We start from the raw sequence: 12924 nt of genomic DNA, 5'->3' as shown, positions 1-12924 counted from the left end.
GGCGCAGTGTCCCCCTGCATACACGGATGCTGAGGCGCAGTGTCCCCCTGCATACACGGATGCTGAGGCGCAGTGTCCCCTGCATACACGGATGCTGAGGCACAGTGTCCCCCTGCATACACAGATGCTGAGGCGCAGTGTCCCCTGCATACACGGATGCTGAGGCGCAGTGTCCCCCTGCATACATGGATGCTGAGGCACAGTGTCCCCCTGCATACACGGATGCTGAGGCACAGTGTCCCCCTGCATACACGGATGCTGAGGCGCAGTGTCCCCTGCATACACGGATGCTGAGGCACAGTGTCCCCCTGCATACACGGATGCTGAGGCGCAGTGTCCCCTGCATACACAGATGCTGAGGCGCAGTGTCCCCCTGCATACACGGATGCTGAGGCGCAGTGTCCCTCTGCATACACGGATGCTGAGGCGCAGTGTCCCCTGCATACACGGATGCTGAGGCGCAGTGTCCCCCTGCATACACGGATGCTGAGGCGCAGTGTCCCCCTGCATACACGGATGCTGAGGCGCAGTGTCCCCCTGCATACACGGATGCTGAGGCGCAGTGTCCCCCTGCATACACGGATGCTGAGGCAGTGTCCCCCTGCATACACGGATGCTGAGGTGCAGTGTTCCCTGCATACACGGATGCTGAGGCGCAGTGTCCCCCTGCATACACGGATGCTGAGGCGCAGTGTCCCCCTGCATACACAGATGCTGAGACGCAGTGTCCCCCTGCATACACGGATGCTGAGGCAGTGTCCCCCTGCATACACAGATGCTGAGGTGCAGTGTTCCCTGCATACACGGATGCTGAGGCAGTGTCCCCCTGCATACACGGATGCTGAGGCACAGTGTCCCCCTGCATACACGGATGCTGAGGCGCAGTGTCCCCCTGCATACACGGATGCTGAGGCGCAGTGTCCCCTGCATACACGGATGCTGAGGTGCAGTGTTCCCTGCATACATGGATGCTGAGGTGCAGTGTCCCCCTGCATACACGGATGCTGAGGCAGTGTCCCCCTGCATACACAGATGCTGAGGTGCAGTGTTCCCTGCATACACGGATGCTGAGGCAGTGTCCCCCTGCATACACGGATGCTGAGGCAGTGTCCCCCTGCATACACGGATGCTGAGGCACAGTGTCCCCCTGCATACACGGATGCTGAGGTGCAATGTTCCCTGCATACACGGATGCTGAGGTGCAATGTTCCCTGCATACACGGATGCTGAGGCAGTGTCCCCCTGCATACACAGATGCTGAGGAGCAGTGTTCCCTGCATACACGGATGCTGAGGCGCAGTGTCCCCCTGCATACACGGATGCTGAGGCAGTGTCCCCCTGCATACACGGATGCTGAGGTGCAGTGTCCCCCTGCATACACGGATGCTGAGGTGCAGTGTTCCCTGCATACACGGATGCTGAGGCAGTGTCCCCCTGCATACACGGATGCTGAGGCAGTGTCCCCCTGCATACACGGATGCTGAGGCAGTGTCCCCCTGCATACACGGATGCTGAGGCACAGTGTCCCCCTGCATACACGGATGCTGAGGCGCAGTGTCCCCCTGCATACACGGATGCTGAGGTGCAATGTTCCCTGCATACACGGATGCTGAGGCAGTGTCCCCCTGCATACACAGATGCTGAGGTGCAGTGTTCCCTGCATACACGGATGCTGAGGTGCAATGTTCCCTGCATACATGGATGCTGAGGCAGTGTCCCCCTGCATACACAGATGCTGAGGTGCAATGTTCCCTGCATACACGGATGCTGAGGCAGTGTCCCCCTGCATACACAGATGCTGAGGTGCAGTGTTCCCTGCATACACGGATGCTGAGGCAGTGTCCCCCTGCATACACGGATGCTGAGGCACAGTGTCCTATGCTCAATTTGGGATATCTTAGATTTATTAAGTATGGTTCACCATAGCACTACTGCCAGTCCCAAGCTTTGTGAAGCTTTCTGCAGTTACAGAGACTATGCATCAAACAGCATGCCTTACAATGTGTGAACTAATGGCTGATGTCATTAAACAGCAGGAGTCCAAAAGGCCCAGTGACTGTGATCAGTGACGGCGCTGGAAGGGCAGTGGCATACTTGTTGGAGCTCTGCTCACACTGTAAAATAGCACTTGCCTATTCTTGAAGGCATGGTTTTGCTTATCCTGTAACTCACAGCCAATTTTTCTTTTGTTTACCATTCATTTAATGCCTAGAACTGTTCTTTCAAGACTGGTCTCTACCTATAAGAACCATTAGTAAACAACTGATTATTAAATGTAAGTATATCAATCTAGGGAAATAAAAGCTGTTTAATAGTATCACTAAATTGGGTCTTGAAAATAAGATAATTTTGTAAAAGTTACAAGAGTACTAGATAAGTGATAGATCTTTTCAGCCACCAGACCAGCACTAGGCTCAGATGTTAGCCTGAGTCTGCATTGAATACTAAGGGTGCTAGTCAGGAAGAATCTGCCACTGAATGTCCTTGGTTGGGAGTTAGTGCAGATTCAAGGGAGCAGTTCAGAATGCTAGTTCCATAACTAAACCATTTTCCTAGAGCAGTTCTCTGTATGTTGCTCATGCACATGAAGACAAAAATTAAGTGAGCTGGGCAGCAGTGGCGCATGCCTTTAATCCCAGAACTTGGGAGGCAGAGGCAGGAGGATTTCCGAGTTGAGGTCAGCCTGATCTACAGAATAAGCTACAGGACAGCCAGGGCTACACAGAGAAATCCTGTCTCTGGGGGAAAAAAAAAATAGTGACTTTGCTCTTACGAGTCCACTCCTAACAAGCACAGGCAGATTAGACAGACGGGGTTGAAGGAAATGTTATTGCTCTGTGAGAGAACAAAAAATTCACTCTCTCCAACCTTAATATCTCAAAATAAGACCTTTCTAAAGTGAAAGCTTTTAAGTCAAGTGCTATGGCACATATATGCTTGTAGTCCCAATTACCACTTGAGGGCCAAATAGAGGATTACTGGTGGTGTATGCCTTTAATCCCAGCACTTGGAAGGCAGAAGAAGCAGGTAGATTTCTGAGTCTGAGGACAGCCAGGGCTATACAGAGAAACTCTGCCTCAAAAAACAAAACAAAACAAAAAAGAATTACTGGGAGCTGAGTTCAAGGCCAGTCTAGGAATGAAGCAAGATCTCAAAGAAAAAAATGAATGCCAACATACATACATACATTTTAATGGTCATTTTATGTGAACCTTTTTTGATTTCTTTACTGCCTGATTATCTTTACATGATTTTTTGGAGTTAGATTTTGTTTCCCCTTAAAGTCTCATAATTGAAAGGTTTGAGCAGTGTTAACAGAGAAAAGCTGAGACCAACAGTAGAAACCCTTGTTACCTGGGAGGATTTCACACAGTAAGAAGAGAGCTCATGTATGTCAGACAGGGATGACTTCAGGTGTGCATTTAAAAATGTTTTATACATAAAAACGTCAAAACAAGAGAGGCACCATATCCTAAACAATGATCCCTCCATAATTCTGATTAAAAGACAACTTCCAGAAAACATTCATAGTCAACAATGTTTTACTATACATCTCCGATTTATACATTTCATATATGCTTTTAAAGCTTCAATTAACAGATCAATACAAAATAAAATATATATATATTTATATATGTGCAGCAGTGGTTCTCAGGCACAGGATTTAGGAGGAGGACGGAGGGAGTCTTTCCTTGGCATGTACTGTCAACCATGATAGTGGAACGTGTCCTTCTGACTTAGCTGCCTTGATTGAATTTTACTATGGCAAACAGTTCGAACATGTATGCTATTGCTCATTGGAAGGATAAGATTTGAAGTTTATAGCCCACATTTCTTGAAGTCTTTAAGACTTAAATGCTTACTTTCCTCCTAATAGAGCTCCAAGATCATCCTATGAAAATAGTATGTCCACAAACTGTCTGGAACACCTGCCTAAGAACCACTGCCTATGGTTATTCAATGTCCTCGGGCCTCACAGGATGAGGTAATGGTATGATGGATTTCTTCTCAGTGTCCCTGGAAAGTGCTTTCCTCATATCTGTTAAGAAGCAAAGATCACTGTAAGCAACCAATACCAAACTTTTAAAAATCAAACAGAGTGTATGGGTTAAGTCCCATCAGGTTTTGTGCCCTTCCCTGAAATCCTAAATGGTATGTATGTATTTACAAGACTCCCACTGTAATTATGCCAATTGCTAACCAAATCCCACCTAGAGGCTAACTAATATAACATCTAATCTACACCATGAAATGGTAATTTATAACTGGCTGGTTACCTATTCCTAAATTCATTAATTCTTTTGAACTCACTGCCTATTTAGCTTGTGGGGAACACCTATTCTGGCTTTCCCTTGGCGCACCCGCCATAGCAGGCAGCTTACCGTAGGCATCCTCATCAGGCTCCCCGTTGCTGGCTGAGTAGTACTCTATGACTGTCCTGTAGACACTGTAACCCAGCTGCTTGTACATGTTCACAGCAACTTGATTGGATACTCTTACGAACAGATCAACAAAAAAGCCACCTTTTCTTTAAGAAAAAAAGGAAAAAGAAAAAAAGGAAATGTTAAAACTGTAAGAACTCTAAGCAATCTGGTATGCATCTTTAAAAATACTAGTGCTGTGCATCATAGTATGTCACTACTGTGGATTACATGCCTGTAATTCTAGGACTTGGGACTGAAGGGAAGAATTGTGGATTCAAGGCTGGCCTGGGCTACAAACATAATGGGCTTAAGGACAGCCTTAGCTACAAATGTCATAAAAAGCATCCTTGGTTTTTGACTATTTGGGGATGGTAGTAACAATCTTGCAATAGACATCTTTTATAACCATTTTACTATTAAAGCTGCTGTAGGATGCTGGCAACTACCATACCTCCCTTTGGTCCCCTCCTTTCAAAGGTCTTCACATCCTGATTTTGTGTCTAGGCTATTATCTCCTTGTTTACTGTTACTGCCCATTAAGATTTCATTGCGGGCAGCGTGGGTGTGTGTGTGTGTGTGTGTGCCTGGAGAGATGGCTCCGAGGTTAAGAGCACTAACTGCTCTTCCAGAGGTCCTGAGTAACCACATGGTAATGAGATCTGATGCCCTCTTCTGGTGTGTCTGAAGACAGCTCCATTGTACTCATAAAAATAAATCTTTTTTTAAGATTTCATTTTTGGTTGTGAGCATTATATAAACATCAGTTTGGAGATTGCTTTGTGAGTGACCTCAGTCAGTAAAAAAGAGGTTCTCACCTTTCTGAAATTTCCTCTAGTAACTCCATAAGTTTAGCAGCCAAGCCAAGACGGCGGAATTCAGGGGCGACAGACAGAGCTGTGACATGTCCATGCCACTCTTCCCTAGCTACTGAGCCTTCTGCTTTGCCCATAACTGCCAACAGAAAATCATATCAGTATTTAAAACACTAATTTGCATAAAAATCCATAGTCTGCCATTCGTTTCTTTTAAAATAAAAATGTACCAAAGTACTCTCAGCAAGCTAGTGATTAACACTTTGATTTGAAACTCCACTTGCAAATGATATTCTATACCTACTTCTAAAGTCAGAGTTAAACAATTTTAAATGATAAACTAAAATCCAAGAACAAAGACTAGGATACTCTTTTGTTCATATAAGATACATCTGAAATAGATTTAGCTTTTTTTCAAATAGTTACATTTAAAATTAAATTACATTTACAATGTACGTATGATTGCAGCAATTCATTTTGTTAGCAATCTGTTAAATGGATATGCCTTAATCACTACCTTATATACAAAGTAACCATACAGAAATATAACAGGAATGATCCACAAAGACTACAATCATTTCTGTTAGGTTCACTGCTGTATCTCTTTGCCTAGTGCAAGGCTGGACACAGAAGAGATGTGGTAAACTGTTAGTAATTGATCTAAAAATAAAATCCCATCATCATTATTTATATCAAATTCTAGAGTAAAACAGACTGAAACCCATATTAAAATCTTTACTCACCCAAAAAAGTACTAGTGGTACTGTACTTACTATAACCCATTAGTTCTCCGCCAGGTGCCTCAGCAACGATGAAATACTCTGGCCAGTGTGCGAGGTACTGTAAGTAAAAAGGAATCCCATACTAGAGCTGTTAAGGAATATGAGACATTATAAAGAGCAAAAGCAGGTATGATGGTACATGCCTTTAATCTCAGCACTTAGGAGGCAGAGGGAGGCAGCAGGATCTCTCTGAGTTTATATAAATTAATCAACATGGCTGTATCCTGGTTAAAAAAAAAATCTTAAGAAATGAATGGTAAAGTCGGGCCCTGGTGGCTCATGCCTTTAGTCCCAGCACTTGGGAGGCAGAGGCAGGCAGATTTCTGAGTTTGAGGCCAGCCTGGTCTACAGAGTGAGTTCCAGGACAGCCAGGGCTACACAGAGAAACCCTGTCTCAAAAAAAAAAAAAAAAAAAAAAAAAAAAAAAGAGTGGTAAGCCATATTTGGTCCATGCTTCTTATATTTGCCAATCCCTGGAGTAAACTGCCTGTTGTTTTTTATTTTTAGCCTTCAGGAAATGGCATTACTTCTAAAATACTTTTCATAAAGCCTATACCAGATGACTTATAGTACCAGCAGCTTCTAAAACGGTACCTTACTTAACCAGCAGCAGCACTGGGTTGTATCTTTTCAAAATTATGGATAATCTGATCTATTTAACTGGGTTCTCATATTTTAGTTTGCATGTCTTTTGACTGGTGAGACTGAACTACCTCCTCATTACCTTCTGCCCTCTAGTAAGCTACCAGGTATTCCCAGCAATAGCCAGTGGAACGTGGTTTAGAAATCTTGTGTTGTAAGCCACTGATCTACTATTGCAGCACAATCAGGAATACCCTAACTTGACACATTTTTTTGCTCATTTTCTACTGAGATGATAGAAGCTGTTATTACTAAAATCCTTTATTCCCTTCAGTGAGAGAGAAGGGCTGTGTGATGCTTTCCAAAGCAATAACCACCCCTCTGTTGACTACACGCCCAGAAACACATATGAAGACATGTATTCTCAAAGCTGTCTATGCCAGAAAGACCTAGACTTTCTTGAACTGGCTGCTGGAGACACCATGGAGCCATTTACCCTCTCTAGACTCGACTACCTGTGCTGCTGTCTGTGTACAGTCAGGATTACTGGGGGACGGTGGGCAGTAGAGCTGCAGTAACTGAGTCATACAGTCTTTACCTTAACCTGAGGCCACGCCCACTCAGTTTTGTAATTGTTTTCATTGTCGCTTGTGCTGTTCAAAACCTATTCCTTAAAACATTTTTCAGAACTCATCTTTTTCTTCTGTTTCTCCAGTTTTCTTCTTTATAAATAATTCTTAGTTTTACTTCATAAATAATTCTTAGGTTTTTTTTTTCTCAAAAAGGATACAGTTTCTGTAAGTGGATCCAAGTTACTGAAAGAAATAAGAAATGGCAAGAGTAAGAATTCTTAAGCCCAACTTAAAAGATATGGGCTGGACATGGTGGTTCACACCTTTAATCCCAGCACTCAGGAGGCAGAGGAAGGCCAGCCTTGTCTACAACAGCAAGTTCTAGGGTAGCCAGGACTACACAGAGAAACCCAGTCTCAAAAAACTGACCAAACAAAACGTGTTTCTTCTACAACTCTGAAATCAACCTGAAAGCCAAAGAAGATGGTTTCAATGACCTAGTGCCACATGTGCACCAAGAGATCTGTACTTTTTCACTGCACTGCCTCTTTATAAGCAGAATTATAGCTTACTCCATCACTCATGCAGACATGAGGACCAGTTAGGTGTGTATCTCATGTACAACCAGTCCAACTAGCCCATTCTATCATCCCTGCCCAGTTCTGGGCCTTCCCCTACAATTTTCCCTTCTCTAAGTGGATGAGAGTACTCCCCCTCCTCCAGTTGTTCTCCTCCTTGTACAAATCCTCACAGACCCCCACGTACTTTCAACTGAAGTTCACTTCCACACTGCTCCCGCCTGTAAACTAAACCCTGGTGCTGTGGGGAACTACCCAACATGTCCCATCACACAAGCCCAAATTCAGCATTCTTGAAAACAATCTCAAACCATCTCTCCCAGTCACTTTCCTAGTTATTCTCTTCCCAGGCTCAAAACCAGCTATTTTCAACGGTTTCCCTTTCTTGTCAATCTCTGAGACTGAAGGATGTCAGGTAGTCTACATTCCTCTAGTCCAGTAGTTCCCAACCCTTTAGGTTTCAAAACCTGTGGTGCTGTAGTATTATGGAAATACCTTATATCCTAAAAGACTGGAACTTTTGTTGGACCTCACAACCAGAGTTGCTAATGAAGCCTGAAGCACTTACAACTGGGAGCCTACTATGTCCTCAGCCTGTGTGCTTACCTTGCCTTGATGAGAACATTATAACCATCAACTTACTTGCCTTGGATTTCCATGTAATCAACTTTTAGAACCTAATACACAGCTGTAACCTTAAGTTATTCTTCCATCCTCCTGACCCAGAACAATGCATGTGTATCACTTACAGAAGGAGCAAATACAGAGGTTGAAAGCAATTTCTACAGTGAGTTTCCTTCATAAACACTGAATACAGTCAGTGTTTGGATATAGGTTGATAAACAGTGATGTGTGTGATGCTATTTGTTGCCTTGATCAGTTGGAGCCAGAGATTAAACCCCGTATAGACTGCTACAGATCCTGTAAAGTATCCCTTCTTTCCCCCATGTGATGCTTTTTGTGCTGCTCAATGAACAGAGTCCAACCCTTTGTGAGGGACAGAAACTGAACACAAATGCAGCGACAAATTCACAAGACAGCCTTTAAGCAGGCAGAAATGAAGACTCCTGCGCCAGGCAGAGAGAGCATGAAGTAGAGAACTGAGTTCTGTACTTGCTTTTGCTAAAATGACAGCAAGGGAAAGTGCTTTTCTTTCCTTAATGTGACATCAATGAATTATTGGTAACTGGGAGTTTTGTGTTTAATCTATGCAAAAACCCACTTTACACTTAAGACAAACAAACCTATTGTATTTACTGTGTGTTTGGCTTTGGTCAACATAGACATCTGGGAAGAAGCAATCCTGATTGAGGAAGAGCCTCCATAAGACTGGCCTATAGGCAATAGGAGGCATTTTCTTCATCAATGGATGGTTGGGGTGGGCCACTGTGAGTGGTGTCAACCATGGGCAGGTAGCCCTTGGCTGTATAGGAAAGCAGACTGAAGCCAGGCAGTGGTGGCGCATGGGAAGCAGAGGCAGAGGCACAGGGATTTCTGAGTTCGAGGCTGGCCAGGGCTATACAGAGAAACCCTGTCTCAAACAAAACAAAACAAACAAACAAACAAACAAAAAAAAAAAAAAAAAAAAAAAAAAAAAAAAAACAAGCAGGCAAGCAGACGGAGCGACCCGGGGAAGAAGCGGCCATTACCAGCCCCTCCATGTGTTCTACTTCACTTCCATCTCCATGTTCCTGCTCTGGCTTCCCTCAGCAGACTGACCTGAGGTTTCCTGACCAGTGTTTTATCATAGCAACAGAAACCTTAAGATCTACAGGCTATGTAAATATTTTCAATTTTAAGTTACTCGTTTAAAAATAATTACATATTCACGTGAATAATTTTACCAAGAAATAGTAATGTTAAAAAAAAAAAAAGCCTAGTGACAGCGGCATTGTAGTTTTTTAGTGTCAAGTTTAACTTCTCGAGTGTCAACTGACTTCTCTAGTGTTCTAGATACTTACTATTCAGAAACTGCACACCTGCAAAACATAGGTAGGCAAAACAACTGGTCTTAACGCTGTGAAAACAGCTTTGACCTTAGAGCCATCATGAACCACAGCCTCTGGGTGCTGTGGCCCTGCCATGTAGAGACCCCAACCCCTCTATATGTTTGGCTTACCTCAACTGTCCAACTCTCTCTGCCCTTCCTCTACCTCCTTACACACATGAAAATGCAAAAGAAAAGTGTAAGAAGAAAACAGCCCAAAGCTTCTAGCTGACTCCGCCCACCCAAAAGCCCTGCGCCCAGACATGGCTTGCTCTTCTGCCATTAGCAGGCTAGCAGACTCTTCTCACCACTGAGGACACTTCTCTTACAACTCTTTCTCCTCTATCTGTACCTTCCACTTCTGCCTCTCCTGAAGGGAGTGTACAAATGCAGCATTCGTTTAGCTGTCACCACCTCCTGAGAGTGCTCTCCTCCTGCTTGGAGTCCTTGTGTTTGCTTACTTCTGGATCCCACCCCAGTCTTCCTCCCACCTCGGTTTGGCCTTTCAGTTTCATTTACTCTAGCACCTGACCTGGTGACTCAGTATTTCCTAACATGGCCTACACACATGAGAAAGTGGGCTCCCTTTACTGGCGTTAACAAGAGGAGGCGTTACCAAGCCAGGTGAGCTGAGACCTAATCTTCAATAAGTATTCATGTGCAGGGCTGTGGTGGTGCACTCCTGTAATCCCAGCACTCTGGGAGGCAGAGGCAGGTGGATTTCTGAGTTCGAGGCCAGCCTGGTCTACAGAGTGAGTTCCAGGACAGCCAGGGCTACACAGAGAAACCCTGTCTCAAAAAAAAAAAAAAAAAAAAAATCCAAATTCCCCCACCCCCACAAAAAAAAGTGTTCATGTGTATTTTCCTTCTACTTTATCCATTCTCATATTAAACCACTGTCTCTTCCTAGAGCTTCAATGCAAATGCTTTACCTGTCTATTTCTTAAGTTCAAGCACTGCATCTCCCATTACCATTCTAGGACATTGCCAAGGCCTCCTCAATGGCTTACCTGCCTACCTTATTGCCTCTAACCAATCACCTTGTACTCACTAGATCAGAATTCAGGTTGAGTAAGTTTCAGACACCATGTGCCTATATATCTCTACAGGACCCCCCCCCCATTATTAGTTACATGTACATTGTACTATATAAGTAATCTATTGATTTACAGTACATGGAAGTGCTTGGGTTACTTGCATACCACACCAATCATCACTGAATTTTGGTGTATCCTAGAATTAATCTCCTGTGAATACCAAAGGACCTCAGACTTGTGATCCTCAAACCTCAGCCTGAGTGTCATCAACTTTTTTCATTTATTTAATGGGTATGGGTTTTTTATATGTCTGTACATAACATGCATACCTGGTGCTCACTAAAGCCATAAAAGGTCATCAGCTTCTCTGGAACTGGTATTACAGTCAAGTGTGGGCCTCCGAGTGTAGTGAAACCCTGTCCTCTGGAAGAGCAGCCAGTGCTATTAACAACTGAACCATCTCTCTCCAGCTCCATGGGACCAATTTTCTAACAACCACCAGGGCCAGTCTTCACCTACTCCACGTCAGGGTTCTGTGTGTGCAATCCCTTCCATCACCAGAAACTGAGGACATCAGCACACGGCAGCATTTGTGAAGATTAAAGGGCTTGTTATTACATGAGCGCCGGCCAAAAGTATTAAATGCAGAGCTGGACCTGACAAATCTCACAAGATCTGAATCAATTAACAGGATAATTAAACCTGGCCTCACCTGACGCGAAGGCCTACCCTTGCTTCACATTCCCATTTTCCTGCAGCTTTCCCCCCGAATTTCCTCCTCGATAAATTTCCTTCATCAAGGCTCAGGCCCTCTTTGAAATGTCCATAGCTATGTCATCCCAGAGTTTCTTCCCTTCTGCTACCTGAACCATCCTGTCTGTACTTCTCTGTTATGTAAATAATCAAATATGTCAAGCAAATAATCGAGGTAACGTGTTTACAGGAGTTCACGGTGAAATGCTTAGCTTTTTAAATGGTCATAATTTTCCAAACTAAATTTTTTTTCTCTTTTAAAAAAGCGAGAAAGGAAAAAAAAAAAGCGAGAAAGGGAGAATGGCAAATCACGGGTCTTTTAAACTTGGGCTGAAAAGAAACCACACAGGTCCGGCGGTTCCTGAGTACAGTGGATCCCCAACCCCCCTCCCCTCCAAAAAAAAAAAAAAAAAACCACTGTAGCCTAGCTGGGTGTGGTGGGGCAAGCCTTTAATCCCAGCACTAGGAAGACAGGAAGACGTTATCTATCCGTGAGTGGTAGGGCAGCCTGGTCTACATAGTGAGTTCCTGGTGCCCAGAGATACAAAGTGAGACCCTGTCCTTTTTTTTTTTTTTCTTTTTTTTTTCCTTTTTTTTTTTTTTCTTTTTAAGAATAAGGAAAAAAAAAAGGCAGTCTACTTTGGGCGCTCCGCTACTGTAACTACCAAGCACAACCCACAAGTTGCTGAGAGGGCCGGAGCATCGCAAGGTTACTTCATACTTCACTGGGATACAATTTAACCAGGACCGCGCTCCTTCCCGGCCCACCCTCCGCAGGCAGCCCGCCCGCCCGCCCGCCCGCCCGCCCGTCCGCCTCCAGCGGGCGCAGAGTGTCCACCCCACTCCGCATCACCAGGCGCACCCGGAGCGCCGCGCCTCGGCCAAGGTCACCGGCCAGCGTGCCCGCGCAGCGTCCACCCGGCCCACGGCCCCGCGAGGCTGACCCCGTCCCGCGCCGCGAAGACAGAGGCTGGCCGTGCCTCACTCACATGTTGTTGAAGCGGAACAGGTCGTCGCAGGTGAAGGCCCGGAGCGTGGTCATTGCGCCGCCGCCAGCCTCCAACCCGCTCAGCGCGACCCCGCGCCCGCACTACCGGAAGTACTCGCGCCCGCGGCCGCCATGGGGTGGGACAAAGAACTACTTCCGGACCAGAGGTTGCTGGGCAACAAGAGTAGCATCGCAGCTCTCTCTGGCGGCAGAAATGAGAAATTGCCTTAATGCTCAGCGCCTGCAGACCCTTTGCAGAAAGGAGGCAGAGTAACATGGAGAAAGCTGGAGTCAGAAAGCCAAATCATAAAAGCGAGCTTCAAAACTACAAAGATGCTTCACAGGGTGAGTCAGGAAGTGATCCCTAAAAGGATAGCTCAGGGCCTCTTCTCTTAACCACTGACATGAA

At 45.1% G+C, this 12924-nt stretch overlaps 1 protein-coding gene and 1 long non-coding RNA gene across 3 annotated transcripts; one reads left to right on the top strand and one right to left on the bottom strand.

Moving 5' to 3' along the window:
- The first annotated feature begins 628 nt into the window (after window positions 1-628).
- Window positions 629-3115, top strand: LOC127686014 (uncharacterized). Its single transcript, XR_007977972.1, has 3 exons — window positions 629-944; window positions 1041-1358; window positions 1804-3115. It is a non-coding gene; the product is annotated as an uncharacterized LOC127686014 (long non-coding RNA).
- A 409-nt stretch (window positions 3116-3524) lies between these two features.
- Naa20 (N-alpha-acetyltransferase 20, NatB catalytic subunit) lies at window positions 3525-12638 on the bottom strand. 2 transcript variants are annotated; one of them, XM_052183813.1, is made up of 6 exons: window positions 12517-12638; window positions 7391-7415; window positions 5980-6100; window positions 5240-5375; window positions 4383-4528; window positions 3525-4039 (listed from the first exon to the last, which is right to left on the bottom strand). In XM_052183813.1, the coding sequence occupies exons 1-6, from the start codon at window positions 12567-12569 to the stop codon at window positions 3954-3956; spliced, it is 567 nt and encodes a 188-aa protein (XP_052039773.1). In that variant the 5' UTR covers window positions 12570-12638; the 3' UTR covers window positions 3525-3953. The 2 variants fall into 2 exon arrangements, with proteins under 2 accessions (XP_052039773.1, XP_052039774.1); XM_052183814.1 differs by having other exon boundaries at window positions 6010-6100; window positions 12517-12636.
- Window positions 12639-12924: the final 286 nt, after the last annotated feature.

The sequence above is a fragment of the Apodemus sylvaticus genome, chromosome 5 (assembly GCF_947179515.1).
Source record: "Apodemus sylvaticus chromosome 5, mApoSyl1.1, whole genome shotgun sequence".
Taxonomy (NCBI): Eukaryota; Metazoa; Chordata; class Mammalia; order Rodentia; family Muridae; genus Apodemus; species Apodemus sylvaticus.
Note: the sequence above shows the minus strand (reverse complement) of the source record. Positions and strands in the feature narration are given on the sequence as shown.